Consider the following 18,931-nt stretch of genomic DNA (forward strand, 5'->3'; position numbering starts at 1 on the left):
CTAGGGTACAAGGTGAGTGCATTTTAACATTTTAATAGTAACCAGTCCTTTGGTTCTTGCTAATTCTTATTTAAACCAGTTTGTTTTGAACATTCAGCTACTGGAATGTTAAGATTTTAATCAGAAGGCTAAAACTCTGATTTCTGAATAGGCTGGCTACTGCTAATGGCTTTGTAGCTTTTTGAATAAGATAACTAAAGTTTGTGGGGGGTCAGCCTCGTGGCCAAGTGGTTAAGTTCGTGCGCTCCACTTCAGTGGCTCAGGGTTTTGCCGGTTCGGATCCTGGGCGTGGACATAGCACTGCTCATCAAGCTGTGCTGAGGCGGCATCCCACATGCCACAACTAGAAGGACCCACAACTAAAATATCCAACTATGTACCGGGGGGCTTTGGGGAGAAAAAGGAAAAAATAAAATCTTTAAAAAAAGAACAAAAGGATAACTGAAGTTTGTCATTGGGGTGGAGATGGGAATGTGTAGCTTTAAAAACCTAGAAATTTATTTATGAGTGGAGGCTGTAGCCTATTATGGACATAAATTGGGAGAAGGGATGAAGAAGAGGAAAAAGAATCCTGTTCTGTTAAAGGAGGCCTTTATACAATGCCTTGCGTGAACCAAACTTTTGAGATACTGGAATTGAATTTTTATTTGCAACGTTTCCATTTTACTTTGGTTGGCTACTTGAAACATGAAGCATTTTATGGGGTGAAATACCAAATTAAAGCTTCCAGTGGGAACACAGAGTTGTAATCTGTGATATGGAGTCAGATGGGGTTTGCAGACGTGGAATGGTAATGTGGGAACTGGAAAAGTAACCCCCACGGGTTGCAAGCTGTTGCATTTTGGCAAGCTGGACAGTGGTTGCTTCAGTGATGCGTGCTGTAGTGGGAAGAGTGTAGACATTAGAGTCATGTAAACCTGGGTCTGAAATCCTAGCTCCAGCACTTGTTAGGAAGGGACAGGTTGCCTAACCTTGCCATACCCCACTGGCCTCTGCTGAAATGTGAGGATGACATCTACTGCCCAGTTTACTTTGAGGATGAAATGACAAGATGAACACAAGGCCTCTGGCAGAGTGCCTTGCTCATAATAGGCACTTAACTCTTAGTTCTTCTTTTACCTCCAATTTGATTTTCTTTATACCTAGCTTTAGTGTCTGAAATGACATAGAAGTGGCCAGAAACGCTTAATGAGTGAGTTATAACAAATGCAGTTGAATTTCTCATCTCTACTTATTGATTATGAAAATAGAAATTCACAGATATTGAGCACTTTGTCTTCTAGAAATGCTAACCCAAATGATGCTAGGAGTGTGCTTAAAGGCACACAAAACAGTTTGTGAAAGGTTTAAAATAACAATTGGTAAATAATTTTAAATGTAATGCAGTGATGGGCTTTCTACAGAAAAACATTTTGCCACCTATTCATTCAGTTAACATATGTTGAGCACTGTTTTTGCCCTGGGCGTGTATAATGTGGGAGACTGACAAGTGAACAGATGATTCTTATACACCATAGTACGTCTTATGCTGTGGGAATCACAGGGTGTTGTGCCAAGAGAATTTGACAATATGTATGAAATGCTTTAAAAATATGCATCCTCTTTTACCCAGTTGATCTACTTCCAGCAATATAACCTAAGAAAGTTTAATGCAGTTTTGCTTATCGTAGTAAAAAATTGGTAACTGCAAATCTATAACAGTGTTTAATTGGCTTAATTGCTGTGTTATAAATGGCTATACTATGTACCTATTAGTGATCACACAGATCTGTATGTGACAAATTTATTTATTTTCAAAGAAGTTTTTTTCAATTTTAAAGAAATTTATTTTCAAGGAAAGAAAGTTTAGTGAAATCCTTTCTAAATCACTTTTGTGTATTCTCTGCCTCAAAGAAATCATTCAAAAAGACATAGTTGTCATAATCTAGAAGTGAAGTGGGAGTTCAGGTGAGCTAAGCATCTTGTGAATCTCTGTAGTACATCTGAGAGAGAAAGAATTGGACATACGCATATCAAAGGTGAGTTCTGAGGGATGACTAGGTAAGATATAGTTGCAGTGAGGCTGCCCAGGTGAATGGGCTTGTCACTAGAGGAGGGTGAGGTGCTTTTTTGGTGCTCTCAGTCTTTTGAGGTACACTTTGTAGTAAGCAGATTGACCTGTGAGAAAAACCATTCTGAAAAGAATAAAGAAAAATATGCCTAGGGAGTACCTGGACAACCAGCCCCAGGGCCTTTACTGGCCATTTTGGCTCAGCTGCTACCATTAGGTCACTTTCTCTATCTTGTGGAAACATCCCATTTCTGGATACTTCAAGTTCCAAGAGTACATTTGCTGAGAAACTATTTTTCCCCTTAGTTGATAATAAGGTAAGCTGCCAAGATCTTGGCTTCTGTTCACTTTTCAACAACAATCCCATTTAAGTTGAAATATTTTTACTCAGGTTTTACAAGTAACAGTTTATTTTGGAAAAACTTTATTCACATAAACCTTTCTCAGACTCAGTTTAAGATCAAGTTTATACCCTTGGATATACCATTAACTCTACCAATTTAGAAGAATAGATAATTATTCCTAATCTTTTTTCTCATTGACACGGATAAGCTTGGAGATTTCTAGTTTTCCCATTTATATGAGAATTGTAAAACAAGTGAACAAGTCTTTACGGTATCTGGATCAAATGGAGTGACTATTTCTGCACCTTTCCTGCACTGCTTTCCAGAGTAGAGTGACGAGAGTCAGTCTCTCTGCCTATTTTGTTTACTTTTTTAGATGTGATATAAACCTCCTCCCCTTTGTCCTTGGAGTAGACTTTTGGGATTTTTTCTTTCTGTTTTTTTTTTGTCAGTAGTCAAAAGTTGGATGCTAAATGATTCAGAAAGAAAGGAATTGAGAGTAAGAACTATGATGCAAATATCAGGTCTAAAAGGAAGAGATAACTCAGTGGTCCTTTCTTTAGGAAAATACCTTTTATTTTTAATGACAGTCATTTGTTGAGTACCCACGTGCCAGATACTTTATGTACATTATCTTATTTAATCTACATTATCCTGAGAGATACAAATAACTCCCTCCCTCCATTTTACAGACAAGGCGCCAAAAGATTAAACAATTTGCTTTAGCCATATGCCCAGTAAATAGCAAAGTCAGGATTTGAATGTGGTCCAACTCTCAAGCTCTTTGTATTGTACAAGCTGCTTACTTTGGCCTAAGAGTTAGAAAACTCTTAGGATTGACTCTGAATTTCTGGTGAGTTGCATTAACTTTCTTGGCTCCTTCCTTTCTTTATCTGTAAGATGAGAGGATTGAGCTGGATTTTTAAAGTGAATTCTGACTATAAAATTCTGTGATTCCTGAGTTCTTTATTGAATTGCAGCAGAGACTATATAGAGCTTTTAGTAGTTCTCTTGTGTGCAGCCAGTTTGGGTTGTAATGAGTACTGTTAGCATGATGATTTTTCACACCATCGCCCTGTGGAGGTGCAGGAAGGGCATAGCGGGAGCATGGGTTAACAGAAGGTGCACTGTGTCAGCTGTAGATCCACAAAAGAGAACTTGGGAGTACCAGAGCATGGCAGGCATGGGCTAGAGACTGTGTGGGTGGAGCCTGCTATTGTCTTCAGACAGCAACATCATTTAACCTCGGAGGGTTATTGTGCCCCAGTGAGTGAGTCTGTGTGTGTCTGGCATTGGGGATTGTGCTAGAAGGTACAATGATGACTCAGTTTCAGTTCTTTTAGGGCCTTATAACATTTCCAATTAAATGAGAGAGAGAGAGTTATAGGAGGAACACAATGGTTATTGACATAGGAGAGCTAATGAAATGACATGACATCAAAAAGAAGCATCATTATTGCAGAATTTTTATTCCATTTATAGAGTACGTTTTTCTCTGAAGGTGCTATACAAATAACATTGAGATAATAAGCCATTTTAAAATGTCAAAACGCTGAAGAATAAGAAAGTGGCTAGGAGAAATAAATACCCAGAAAAGAAGCAGTAGGGGCTGTAGATCGCTGGTGTGCACAGCAGGTTAGTGATTCTTTGGCTAGACCCACGCGCTCACCATTGGTGCTGTCAGTGGGTGGAGATGACGTGGAGGCCTTTTCTTGGACCAGTTTAGTGCTTACCATTCTATATCTTGCAGTTGTGATTGAAGACCAGGATTCTGGTGTCAGATGGACCTGTATTTAAATCCTGATCCTTCTGTTTACTAGCTCTAGGAACACATGACCTAAATTTTCTGAGGCTCAGTTTCTTTATCAGTGAAGTGTTATTCATTATACCTCCCTTGTTAGGATTGTCCTGAGGATTAAAGTAAATGAGTTATATACATAAAACATTTAGTTCAGTGCCTCGCACGTGGTAAGTGCAACATAAATACTAGCTATTGTTATGCTCAGAATATGTCATAACAGTGATTCTGAAGAGGTTATAGAGCATAATAACAGCAGCTTCTCTGCAGATCAAAAGATAAGATAATGTGGAGTCAGGATCTTCTTTTTCTTCTCTGAATTAGGGTAATAAAGTATAATCTGTACTTTATAGACTAGCGCTAGATTTTTTTTCTTTTGAGGAAGATTAGCCCTGAGCTAACTGCTGCCAATCCTCCTGTTTTTGCTGAGGAAGACTGGCCCTGAGCTCACATCTGTGCCCATCTCCCTCTACTTTATATGTGGGACACCTACCACAACATGGCTTGCCACATGGTGCCATGTCCGCACCTGGGATCCGCACTGGCGAACCCTGGGCCTCCGAAGCAGAATGTGTGCACTTAACGGCTGTGCCACTGGGCTGGCCCCAGCATTAGATTTTTAAAAAATGAAGCATAAAAAGACTATATATAATAATTTTCTTTTCTTTTCTTTCTTTGTCCCCTCCCCCCTTTTTTTTTGGTGAGGAAGATTGGCACTGAGTGAACATCTATTGCCAATCTTCCTCTTTTTGCTAGAGGAAGATTGTCGCTGAGCTGACAATCATTAGCACATTGTCCCTGTGCCAGTCTTCCTCTACTTTGTATATGGGACGCCACCATAGCATGGCTTGATGAGTGATGTGTAGGTCCACATCTGGGATTCCAACTAGTGAAGACCTGGCCACCGAAGCAGAGCATGCAAACTTAACTGCTATGCCATCTGGCCAGCCCCAATATGCGTAATAATTTTAACAGTCATATACTCACCACAGCTTTAAGAAATAGAAAATTACACATAGAATTGAGGACCTCTGTTTCTCCCCCCACCTCAGATAACCACTATCCTGAATTTGGTGTCATTTCCACATGTTTTTATATTATAATTATGTATCCATAAACAGTATATGGTATCTTTACATATTTTAAGTTTTATATAAATATTGTTATACCATATATATACTTCTGTAGCTTGCTTTTTTTCTCTCTACATTGTTTTTGAGATTATTCTATTATACTTGTCCCTTTATTCATTTAACTACCATAGAGCATTCCAGTATATGAATGAATATACCTAAATATACCATTCTAATCTATTCTGTGTCAGTGGACATTACCTATAATTTTGAATATTTCTGCATACGTCTCACCTTCACACCCCCCTCCCTCAACCTCTAAGAGGTAACCATTACCCTACGTTTTGTTAGTACTTTTTTATGATTTAAACATACATATTTCTAAACAATGTTATTTGAGTTTTGCCTGTTTTTAACATTTATGTAAGTCCAATCTTAACTATGTTATTTAGTGACTTGGTTTTTCATTAATGTAATGATTTTGAGATTCATTTATGTTGATGTATGTGGCAATAGTTATTTGTTTTCACTATGTATATTATTCCATTATTTGAATTTATTAAAATTTATGGGCCTTTAGGTTGTTTCTGACTTTTTACTATTACAAACAATATATAATTAACATCCTCATACATGTGTGTTGAGTTTCTCTCAGGCGTATACCTAGGAATGAAATGACTTGGGTATAGCTAATGTATGTGCATCTTTATCTTTACTGGATATTGATAAGTAGTAATTTCATTATCATTTAATTATAAATATTATATAATTTTATAATTTCTGATTTGACCTGTGAGTTTGAAGTGTATTTTTAAAATTTCCAAATATATAGAATTTTTTGCTATCAATTTTTAACTTAATTGCTCTATAGTCAGCTAATAATGTCTGTATCTTACTAATTCTTTGGCATCTGTTGAGAGTTTTGCTTTATAGCCTAATGTGTGGTCAACGTTTAGCCAGGTTTTAGTCAGTTTTTATAAATATTCCACATATGTTTAAAAATAATTGATTACTGGGGCCAGCCCGGTGGCCAATGGTTAAGTTTGCGTGCTCCACTTGGTGGTCCAGGGTTTCACCGGTTTGGATCCTGGGCGCAGACCTAGCACCACTCATCAAGCCATGCTGAGGCGGCGTCCCACATAGCAGACCTAGAAGGACCTACAACTAGAATGTACAACTATGTCAGAGGGGCTTTGGAGAGAAGAGGAAGAAGAAGAAGAAAAAAGGAAGATTGGCAACAGATGTTAGCTCAGGGCTAATCTTTAAAAAAAAATAAAAATAACTAAAAATAAATTGATTATTTAATTGTTGGGTACTTGAGTCTATGTATGCTTATTAATCTTCTCTAATTTTACTAATTATTTTTTGTCTGAGACAGTTATAGTAAAATCTTCCCATTATGATAGTAAATTTGTTTCCCATAAATACAATCATTTTTGCTTTACATATTTTGAGGCTTTGTTATTAGGTGCATACAGGTTTTGAATAGTTTTATCTTCTGCTAAATCCTGTTCGTCTGTTTCTTTTACTATTATGTAATGATCCTCCAATACTTCTTTACATTTTCCAACAATACAATAGCTATTACTGGCTTTTTAATCATGTGTGTTTGCTGGTATTTTTTTAATATACCTTAAATTTTTCTTTATCCTGTTTGTTTTTAGTATGTCTCTTGTAAACTGCATAGAATAGGACTTCGTTTATTCAATCTGAATTTTTTATCTGTTAACTGCTAACTGTAGTCTATTTACATTTATTACCATTACTGATCTCTCTCTGCTTATTTCTACTATCTTATTATCTGTTTTCTATTTACCCTGCTTTTCTCACTGCTTTTTTTTTTCCTTCTTACTTGTCCTCTCTTGGTTTGAACAACTTGTCTTTATTCCTTTTTTCCTTCTACTGATTGCCCTTAAAAGTTTAACATGCATTTGGCTTTGCAAAGTCCTTTTTAAAAATCAGTATGTCTCCTGTTCTGAACAATATAAAGACCCTGGAAAGCTTTAACTCCAGTTACCCTCCACCAGTGTTATATGTTTTTGACCAGTATTTTACTTCCATTTTTTAATCACTCAAGTTAGTCTTTGTTATTGCTGCTATTACATTTCATTTTTATACTGACTTTCATTGTTTTCTAATACCCAAGGAGATTGTGAGCTCCTTATTTAAACTGGTTTTCTTACTCTTTCTCTTTAGATTTTCAAAAGAAACAACCAGACGATGATTCTGCCCCAAGTACAAGTAACAGCCAATCAGATTTGTTTTCCGAAGAGACCACCAGTGACAACAACAATACCTCGATAACCACGCCAACTCTTAGTCCCAGCCAGCAGCCGCTTCCGACAGAACTGAATGTAACTTCACCAAGTAAAGAGGAGTGTAAGTGCCCAGATCCTGTGAAGTGGTAGAGAAAGCAGCCCAAGAATCATGTCATGAGCTTCTTGGTAATGCCTTGTCCCAGAAAAGAAGTTAGCAGATCTTGTAATTTAAGATTATGTGTTGACATATAGGCCCAAGTCAGCAAGTTAGAGAATAAATTTCAGCCATTCATGGAGCTTAAGGTCTTCTTAAAAGATGGCCTTTTCTGATGACTGTCAAAGTACATGAGGTTTTGAACCAGTGTGGGGCAGTGGATTCATCCCAGAATCCACTAGGGATTTTTAAAACAATTTTAATCTTCAGCACCATTCCTGAGTCTAATTTAATTGGTCTGGAGGGAGGCCCAGGAATCTGTTGTGTTTAACTCTGCAGAGGATTCTAATGTGCAGCAGGTATTGAGAACCACTGGTCTAGAGGATGCATCCCTGACTTAGGAACCTTGGACTGAAACCTTGCTTTTGTCACTAACTGGGCCTTGACTGTTTCTAGGCAATTAACTGAGATAATAACACTATATACTTCATTGAGCATGGGGTATTTGAGGGGAGGAGGAGATGGTTTCTGTTACTGTTCTGTAAGCCCTCAGTGTTAGCATACTACTATCAAACGTGTGATGTGGAAGTCCATTGTCCACTTAATCTTCATAATACCATAAACATCTCCTTTAGGGCACAACTACAACTGACAGCGTTTGTTGAAAATTACAGGGATGTTATGACATTGCAGTTTTGCCTTTTAAAAGCTTTACTTAACAGGTTGAAATTTGGTGTTTCAAATTTAATAAATACCTAGAAATCCTTGAAATATGGTAGGTTAGAATATTCTGTCTACTAACTTTGGAAAGATTAACAGAGAAAAAATATTTATCTAAACCTATCACAAACCACAGTATTAGGTAAAATTGAGATTATAAATGTAACAAAGGCTGTAGTCCCTGTCCTTAAAGAATTTATTATTTAGCAGGGGAAAGCAAATGTATTTATGTTAGTGGTTCTCAACCAGAAATAATTTTGCACACCCCCGCCCCCAATGCTGCTAAACGTCCTATACTGCATAGGACAGCCTTCCACAGCAAGGAGTGTCCTGCCTTGACATGTCAGTAATGCCACGGTTGAGAAACCCTGATACGTGGTTGTTTGTACCCATTTTAATAATCTTTATTATGTATTAAAGACAGTGACTGTTGAAGAAGAGTGTTGGTTTACTGGAGAAAGTGGTGTGGAGACAGACACAAGGTGGTGAAAAGACGTTCTAGACAGGGTAGAAAGAGCTGTGGAGGAAAGCTGCGTGGAGTTCTGCAATGGCAAGTGACTCCTTCAGGGCCGTTTATGGAGGACAAGACTGCAAAGGCAGATTATGGCCAAGTCATAAAGCTCATAGCTAAGATGTTTGATCATGTAAGATGTTAATCATGTTTTTGAGCAGAATAAGTAATATTATTACAGTTCTTTTGGAGAGGTAACCTGGCAGCGTTGAAAAAGGGAAGGACTATACCAGAATAACATTGCAGAGAGAGAATTTTTTAAATATTATAACTTATTGAATAGAGGCCCAGGGGAAGGTGTAGGAATCATTTAAGAGGATTAAAAAGATGAAAATGGTAGTGGTAATATTAAGACAATAAGAAGTAATAATAATAAGAAGAAGAAGACAAATTTTAAAAATCTGTTCGGGGTCATGTACTTATTGAGGAGCTGATGAAAGCTGTGGCCCCTTATCTCAGAAAAATACACAGCATACCGTCTGTTTATACTCTCTTTTGAATAAAATTCTTTTAAAGCTCACTGTGGGCTTTAGGTTAAGAACTCCTTGTCAAGGGAAAGGTTGGAGCTGGTCAGGATCTCATCTGGTGGAACCACATCTATTTGGATCAACACATACCAGGATCAGTTCACAACAACCCAACCTGAGCAGCCAAAATGCACCTGAGACTGAGATAACAACAGCTACCGTTTATTGAGTGCTTTATGTGCAAGACATTGTTCTATATGTTTTGTATAGTTTATCTTTTGTTCCTCATGACAACCCAGTGAGGTAGGTACTATCATTACTCCCATTCTGTGGATAGAGAAACAGGCACAAAGAGATCAAGTAATTTGCCTGTGGTCACAAAATAGTAGATACCAACCCAGGATTCAAATTCAGGCGTTTGGCTTCAGAATCCATGCTTGTCATCAGTTAATTCACAATGTGAAATATAACTGCCACAGAGAACAGAAATATTCGTGTTGGCAAGACCAGCACTTTTTCTCTCTGTAATTAAGGTATGTGGAAACTCAAATCATAACCAAAAGTTATTCTATAATTTATCATGAAAAATCCTTCTAGCAGGGATTAGAAATAAAAATATATCCATGTGACAAACATTTTCTCTGGAGGCAGACCTTTATGGGAAGCCAACCCATAACAAGGATTTATATAGCAAATAGCAAAGCGTGGAGTTAGGTGAAGTGAACTTTTAATTGAGTCAGGCTGATTGTCAGGTGCTCTTTAAGGACATAGAGGAAAAGTCTTGCATTCAGTGCAAGATTCCATCTTCATACCCTTTTCCTCCTCCTCATCCTGGGCTTAGACCTGCCCTGAAGTCTGGAGCCCTGAGGACAGAACACTTCCTGTGTTTCTGTAACTTGCCAGTTTAGGCCACTGTAGACTGCCATGTTTTTTCTTTTGCTATATAAATACCTTCAATCTGATTAAGGATGTCTAATTGTACTAGCTTCAGATCCGTTTGTGGTGACTTCACATCTTTACGACATTGTATGTTCATGTTCCAGTTAAACTCTCTGAAGCTAATCTTATTTCCTAATTCTTTTGGGGCTTGCTATTGTAATCCTTGGGTTTTCACAGATCTGGGGAAGTGAGGAAATTTGCTAATCAGAGATATGACAATGACTTAAGTGTTCAACTGGGCAGTTTGAGTTGGAGCGTGGGAGAGAGCAGTCAAAGTCAGGTTCATCCACATGGAGATGATAGCCGAAGGCTAAGGGGTTAAATGAGATTGCCAAGGGTGAGAGCAGAGCAAAGCAAAGCAGTGAGTGAAACCAAAACAGAGGAGGCAACTGAAGAAGTCAGAGATGGGGAGAATGATAGTGGGCAAGGTCACAAAAGCCGAGGAACAGATGTCAGCTTATGGTGTGGGCTTTAATAATAATAATGAAAATGTTAGCTCGCATTTATGAAGTGTTAGCTATATTCTAAGCACTCGTCTAAGCTCTTTAATGTACTCACATTTAATTTTCACAGTACCTTGTGAGGTAGATGCTTTTATTATCCTTTTTTTACAGATGAGGAAGTTGAAGCATAGAGGGGTTCAGTAACTTCTGCCCAAAGATGCAGAGCTCCTGCTTCTCAGTGTAGCTCACATTTCAACCCACTAATTTGGCTCCAGAGCCTGTGCTTTCAACTGCGGTAGAATATTGCCTCAGTGTTGTGAAAATGCTGCAGAAACTGTAAACTGACAAGAGACATTTGGATTTGGTGATCATGAGATTGATTTAATAACCTGTTTCAGTGGTTCGTGAGTTCATTTAGCAGTCTTTGCTGAGAGCCCACTGTATGTTAGGCACTAGGTTAAGTGCTGAGTACAGAAATGAGTAAGATTAGATCTCTACCCACAGGGAGGTCACCTTTTCAAATATATATGCCTCTCCCTGAGATTATGGATTGTTCTCCCAGACAGGTGCATAGGAATTTTGGGTGAAAGGGAGGCAACAGCAGGAGCGGTGGTTAATAAGCATGTCATTTGCAAAAGCTTTCTCAGGTGGATTTTGCTACCTCACCTAGGTGAAATCTGTGCTAGAGTGAGGAGATTTGTGCCTGGTTTGTGGGTGAAGGATATAGGGATGAGAAAAATAAGAAAGGCTTGTTAAAGCTGTCAAAGCTGTCAGGGCAGATGCATTATAAGTCAACATGAGATAATTAAAATGATTGCCGAGTAGCAGTGAAGACCCAGGTGAGATTAGACAGCCTGATCCATTGACACCTTGCAAATTTCTTCAGCTGTGAACTACTTAAGAGAAGAAAGATGGGGGAAGAGATATCAGGGGATTACTTATACTGATCTTTTAGTATCCTCAAGGGACCAGAATTTTATCTGTTGGTCCTTCTTAGCTTTCCCTAGATGGGTATGAAGAAGTAGAATGTGGGAGTTACTGGAAAATGAGTTTGGGGTTCCAAATCCAAGTACTACATAATTTGTAGACTATACCGTAGTTGTGGATCCGTTGTTATTGTGTAGAACTGGAAGTGCTGTGTCTTCTTTGGGACTTGTGAAAAGGTTTTACTTTTTCCCTATTAATCAAGAGAATAGGTGTTGCTTATATCTGCTTTCTGTTTCTCCCTGTTAAATGAGTATGTGAACAGAAAGGTGATGAGAGTCTGGGTACGTTAATGCTGTTTTGAAAAGACTACAGATGGAGTAATAACCATTGACAAAAGTGTGTAAAGCAGAGAAACAGGACAGATTTTTACCCAAAAGAATTTCTTAAAACACCTGACTGAAGGTCAAATGAAACATAACCAAAAGCTCCAAGTGATATTTCTTTGTCTGAACACACACATCTCTTCCTCTGCCATTTTGCATGTGTCTACAGAAGAGTCTGTGGAACTTTAGCCATTAGAAACATGTTCAAAAAACAGAGTAAAAATTCAAATAGTGACCAAAGGACTTGTCACAGCATCTAAATGCTATGGTAATGGTAACAGCTAACACTAGAGTACTCATCAAGTACCAGGCACTGTTCCAAATACTTTGTCTGTGTTAAGCTACTTCCTCTTCATAATTACCCTGTAAGATGTGAGTACCATTAACCTATCTGTTTCAGAGATGTGGAAATGGAGGCACAGGATGATTCAATATCTTGCCCAAGATCACAGAGCAGCCTGGCTCTCCAGCACCACAGCATAGTTGCCTGTCTCTATGGTGATTTATAGTATAAAGGAGATTGCATGCAAATACAAACTACCAAAGAAGAGGTGTTGCACAAACAAAAAGAACGAAATAACATTTTTTTCTACTATTCCTACTACCTGTTTACTCTTCTCCCTAGAAACCAGGTTTTTCATATAGGCGATCAAGTGTGATTTCTACTTATGTTTCTTGACCCAGCTTTTGAAGAGAGGAAGGATAATGTCTGTTGTAGATAGAACACTGAAACCAGTTGTTTGTTGTTATTTTTAAATGATGGCAGTTGACTGATCAATTTAAGTCAGAGTCTTACCAGATTGGACTTAAAAGATGAGAAAATGCCCTTTTCTTTATGTCTCCTATAAATCAGCGTTCCTGTTGTCATGCTCTTAAAGGCGTGGGCATCATTACTTACGACTTGTTTGGGAGCCTTAGGATGTGCATGCCTAGCGATGTTTTATGTTTGCTCCCCGCAATCCCACTACATATTGTATGGTAATTGAGGTTTTGGAGGAGAGTTGGCTGGTCTGTTTCTTTCTAGGCAGCAGAGGAAGAGAACTGACACCCACTACTAGGGAAGAGTAATGGCAAGAAATGGGCTTGTTTTCAAATATTCGGATTTTCTAATCTAGCAGTTAGAGAGGGGCCACTTCATACAGAACACTCTACTAAGCTCTTTTGAGGCACATACTGAGAAATAAAGAGCAACCAACATATATATAAAAGTATAGTTTACAAGAGGAGTTGACAAATTACAGCCCGTGGGCCAAATCTGGCCCTTCACCTGTTTTTCTAAGGCCCACAATCTAAGAATGATTTAAAATGATTGAAAAAAATAAAAGGAACAATATTTTGTGACATGTGAAAATTACATGAAATTCAAGTTTGAATGTTCATAAATAAAAAATTTATTGGAACACAGCCATTCTCATTCCTTTATGTGTTGTCTCTGGCTCTTCTGCACTACAACAGAATCTCGTAGTTGCTACAGAGACCCAGTGGTCCTTTACAGGACCACTGTAAAGTTTGCCAATCCCAGTTGTACAAAGCTCTTTGACAAACATTATTTTCCTGGGATCATCCAGACAGTGTGCAACATAGGCAGGGCAAACACTCTCCTTCCTGTTCCACAGATGAGAAAAAGGTTTGCATGGTGACCTGCTTTGAGTCACAGGACAGGGCTAGAACTCAGCTCTGGGCGTTTTTCATCCATAGTGCTCCAGCTTTTTCCTATTCTTCTCTACTGCATCTACCCAAGAGATACTTTTGTTGTAGTCAAAAGAAAATATACAGAAAAAGTGAGAACCATACTAACTGAATGTTAGTGAAGATTTTTAATCATTAAAGCTTCATTTCTAAGTGCTGGCTGGATTTTCCTTTAATATGACAGTGATTCCCAAAATAGAAATTTGAGAACATTCTTTATCTGTGGTTAAATTAATTTGGTTGAACAAAGATTTCCGTTGTTGCCTTGGAAACTGGTTCCTGGTGATACCCTAGCTCCCCCAGGCATTTAAAAAATAAAGTAAAATGGTGGCGCATTTTAACAGATGTCGTTACTCTGCTGCCCTTGGACCTTTGAACATGCACTGGGCTTCATTGACTACTCCTCTTCATTCCTGTCTGACAAGTCCTTATCTGTCCCCTGGAAAATTAGTATCACTGCCACCAAGTGACTAAACTTTTTGTTTGTTTTACCAATTAAATTGCTAATAATCCCTAAATGAAACTAGTTTTCCTTTTTTTGGACTATGCCTCCTTCAGAAGACCAGATACTGGGCAAACAGGCTGGCTTATTCTAGTAGAACATTTAGAAAATATTACCTATTAAAAAATATTTTATGACTTCCTGCTGGGCTGGTTTTAAGTGAAATATGGTGGGGAGATTTATTTACAATTCTCTATGTATTTCTTTCTCTTCCCTTTTCTCTAATGAAGCTCGAAGCATCAGGCTGTTTATCAGAGATAATTATACAACAGATGGAGCTTTTCTGATATATAATAGTCTCAAAGTGGAAGATTCTTTCCCATAATGAAGAATGCCCAAACTTTAAATGTCTCTTTTGATTTTAATTTAAAGGTACTTTTTTTCTGTGCATTTATTTATCCTGAAGCTCATTCTGTAAAGCATACTGCTTTTATTAGGGCTGTGTTCTAAAAAGATTGATACTTTGCAGTTTAGTATGATAATATACAGTTATATGCAGTATTGAATTGAATGGCTGTAAGTCACCAGGAATCAATGTATGGGATCGTTAAATTAATCCCTGTCAAAATGCAGAAGGATTTGGCAGTTTAACAGTGTTTTCTTATAGAAATTATTTCTATTCCATAATGTTAGTTGGGTTGGAATGTCTTTAAGCACTTATAGTTTCATCTGACCTTCAACTTGTAGTGAAAATAAAGGCCAAATTAAAGCAAAACAATGATTTTTAAATTACTCCTTTGCTGGCTTCTTTTTTTCTTTTCCTTAAGTTTTAATCCTATTTTTTAAGTATACAAGTAAAGCAAAGACTATGTAGAATAGATGGTGAAAATACTCCCTGAATACATCCACCTAGCCCCACCAAATTCCTAGTCCTTCCAGAGATAACCACTGTTTTTATTCATTTTCAGTTATATATTCTTTTTCTATGCAGTTATATATATGTTTACATACATATGTTTTATTTTTATACAAATGAGAGCATACTCTACATATTGTTTTGTAACATGTTTTTTTATTTAACAATATGTTTGAGAGATCTTTCCAGATCAGCACATAGAGATCTGCATAATTCCATATTCCATATTATTATTTCATGGTATTCCATATTATCTTCATTATTATTATTATTATTATTTTCCTTTTCTCTTGAGGCTGTTTCTCATATTCCATATGCATAGTATTCCGTATTATTATTATTATTTTTTCCTTTTTTCTTGAGGCTGTTTCTGATATTTCACTACTATAAGCCATGTGGAGTAAACATTTTTGTATGAGACTAATGGCGCATGTGTCATTTTTCCATGATAAATACATGGAAGAGGAACTAACAAGTCAGAGAATATGTATATTTTAAATTTTGTTATACATGGCCAAATTAATTTCCAAATTGGCATTACCACTTTATACTCCTAAGAATAGTGTTTGAGAGTGTTTCCCATACTTTTACCGATGGTAAGTGTTCCTTTTTTTTTTTTTTTTTTGGTAACAGGCAATAGAATAACTCATTTTGACTTGCATTCTCCTGACATCTCCTGATAGTGAGATTGAGCACTTTATATGTTCATCAGCTATTTATGTCTCCAGTGATTTGCCTAATCCGTATTCTATGCTTTTTTTTTTTTTTTTTTTTTTTATTATTAGCCATCCTTTTCTTACTAATTTGTAGGAGCTCCTTATATATCCTGGATAATAAATCTTTGTTACATGTCTTGCAAATATTTTCTTCTGGTATATCACTTAGCTTTTAATTTTGATTTGGGTGCCTTGTATTCCATTAGAAAATTTACAGACTTTTAAATTCAAGTCTGTTGTCTTTTGTCTTCTAGATTTGTGTCTTTCTTAGAAAGATTTTTCCATCACAGGGTTATAAAAATATTTTTTATAATACTTTTATAGTTTATCTTTTTCTGTCTTTAGCTCTTGAACCCATCTGGAATGTATTTTGTATATGATAGGAGATATAAGGATTTACCTTTATTATTTTTAGAAGTGGACAACCGATTATCTCAAAAGCATTTATTAAATAGACCTGGTTTCAAATGCCAGTATTACTATGTAAACATTCATCTGTTGTTAGGCTCTTTTATTTTGTTGCATTGGTCTGTTGTGTGTTCCTGAGACTGGAATTTGTGGTACATTTTGATGTCTGATAGAGCCAGTTCCTCTAAATTTTGTTGGCTATTCTTTTGTATTTTCTCTTCTTGATGAATTTTATAGTCACCTTGTCAAATTCTGTTGAAAATTACAGAATGATTTTTATTGGGATTGCATTGAATATATAGATTTATTTGGGAAGAATTGACATTTTAAAACACTTTTGCATATTCTCATAAAGAGTATTGTTTATCTTCATTTATTCAAACCTTTGGATATTCTTGAGTAAAGATATATCATTTTCTTAGTATAAGCCTTATACATTTCTTGCTATAATTTCTTCTTTACGTTTTTATATTTTTTTCTTCTTCTCATTCCAAACGCTAATGAGACTTCTAGTAATATTTTACAAATATTGTATTTGCTGTAGGTTTCTTGTAGATATTGTTAAGGAAACTCTTCTATTTATAGCTTGCTAATTTTTTTTTAATCAGAGGAGTGTTAAATTTTATAAAATGCTTTTTCAGCATCTATTGACATGATCATATGGCTTTCTTCTTTAGTATGTAATCTCTTAATTTTAATACTTTCAGTATTAAACCATCTTTGCACTCCTTGAATAAACCCTACTAGTTCTTTCAGTGTACTTCTGGATTCAAAATGCTAATTTAAGTTTTATATCTTTTTAGAAGTGAGTTAATTTTGTGTATACATTAGTTTCATAAGAAGCTTTTCATTTTTCCTGTATCCTAACACAGCTGTTTGTCTTACGTAACATCTCTATTCTTTGAAAGCTTGCAGAACTTATTAAAAAACTGATCGGCCTGATACCTGATATTCGAGTATTTATGTTTTCTACTTCATTTAAATTCAATTTTGGCAGTTAATAGTATTAGGAAAACATCTGTTTCATTTAGATTCCTAAATTTATTGTAATAAAATGACAATGTTATTTTTAAAATTTCTTGTATTAAAGGTGCTTTTAACTTTACAGTGTGTATTGTACCAAGTACACAAACTAAATCTTATTCCTGATTACTCTGATATTGTTTATATTTCCTAATTATCTTTATTTATGATCCTCAAGTTAGTTCAATGGAGAAATATTAAAGGTCTTGAAAGTTGTCATTGCCACTATTGTGTTTTCATAGGATAACAGCTGTAATCTTTAGACTGTTCTTACTTCTAATCTTGCCCTAGTCCATGAACTTGGCCGATGAATCTCCCCTTGATAGCATGTTAAACAGAAAAGGCAATTCTTTCAGTGACTCATCACTGCCACATCCAGATTCTTAATCTTGTATCAGACATTCTCCCCCATAATCTGGACCCTCTTTGTATCTGACCTGCATACCCTTCCCAGCACTAATGCTCAGCTCTGAACCAAACCAGATCCTTTTGTCCCCAGAAGACACTGTGGCATTCATATTATATTTTTATTCATACTCTTGGAAGCCCATCTCAAAACCATTTCATCCACACTGATTGCTTCCTCCAAGGAATTCCTCTACTTCCTACCTGCAACATCTAATCACATATTGTCTTGGTTACCTCTTTGACATGAGAATGTTCTCTCTCTGTGCCAGTTTAGAGGCTAAACCCAAAATTAGCAGAGACTTTATTTGATGCTGCTTTGCTCTGCCCCAGAGCACCCAGCACAATGCTGGCAAGGCAGTACTCAATAAATGCTTACTGATTTAAATATTTAGAAAAATTTTCTCATTTTTCTTACTTTTGGAAACCTGCTTCATGTGTTTTGATACATTAAAAAGAGGCTTCTCACGCCTGAACCTGATTTTGAACAGCTACTTTACATTCTTTTATTATTTTCTATGCCAGTCAGTAACCCCAAGATGAAGCAACTCAAAAAGGCAGTTTCTGTACTAAATTTTGAAATTCGGTTGTCATTTTGTGGTGACAGTACATCTCTTTTAACAGAGCATTTAGAATAATGGGAGACTGTCTTTTTTTTTTTTTTTTTTTTAACTGTGCAAATAACCACCTGCCTGTTGTGGAATAAGAGTTTTTGCTCACAGGTATTTCTTTTATCACTTGAATTTCCCCCTTCAAGATTCCCATTGGCAAGAAAGAAGACTTGCAAACTTTAAACACCCATTTTCAAGGATCTGTGAAGAAGTCTGCTAGTCTGAAAGGTTAGTTTCCCCATTTCCTCAGGCACCTATGAGATTCTACAGTTATTGATATTCAGGCCAGCTTTTGAAGCAATTTAGAATTTTTTTAATTCCAAAATATCAATAGAAATACTTCTCTACATAATCATCACTACGCCCCCTCTCCCGGTTTGCAAGTGCAGAGTTTTAAAATGCTCTTATTAAATGAAATGCTCTGTACTTGGCTGTGAAAGTAAAGTTCACAGTGAACAGCTACACTTCACACAGCTTCAGCCTTTTGCAGTCATCATATTGTTTTTATTTTGTGTAGATACAGGTAATGGGTTACACTGTGCTGATTTTTAACTAAATCTATGCTTTAGTTTTTCAACCAAACATAAGTGTTTGGTTGAAAAAAATCTGATTACAGGCATCTTTTTGGGTTTGTTAGTAGTTATTTTAACCTTA

General features: G+C 36.6%; 1 protein-coding gene across 3 annotated transcripts in view; it reads left to right on the top strand.

The window, feature by feature from the left end:
• ZFAND3 (zinc finger AN1-type containing 3) overlaps positions 1-18,931 on the top strand; it is a 311,278-nt gene that overhangs the window by 225,754 nt on the left and 66,593 nt on the right. For all 3 annotated transcript variants that reach the window (XM_070586016.1, XM_070586018.1, XM_070586017.1), the window contains one exon: positions 7,462-7,644. In XM_070586016.1, coding sequence (XP_070442117.1) covers positions 7,462-7,644 — 183 coding nt within the window. The remainder of the gene's footprint in view (positions 1-7,461; positions 7,645-18,931) is intronic.

This window comes from Equus przewalskii, chromosome 19 (genome assembly GCF_037783145.1).
Source record: "Equus przewalskii isolate Varuska chromosome 19, EquPr2, whole genome shotgun sequence".
NCBI classification, from domain to species: domain Eukaryota; kingdom Metazoa; phylum Chordata; class Mammalia; order Perissodactyla; family Equidae; genus Equus; species Equus przewalskii.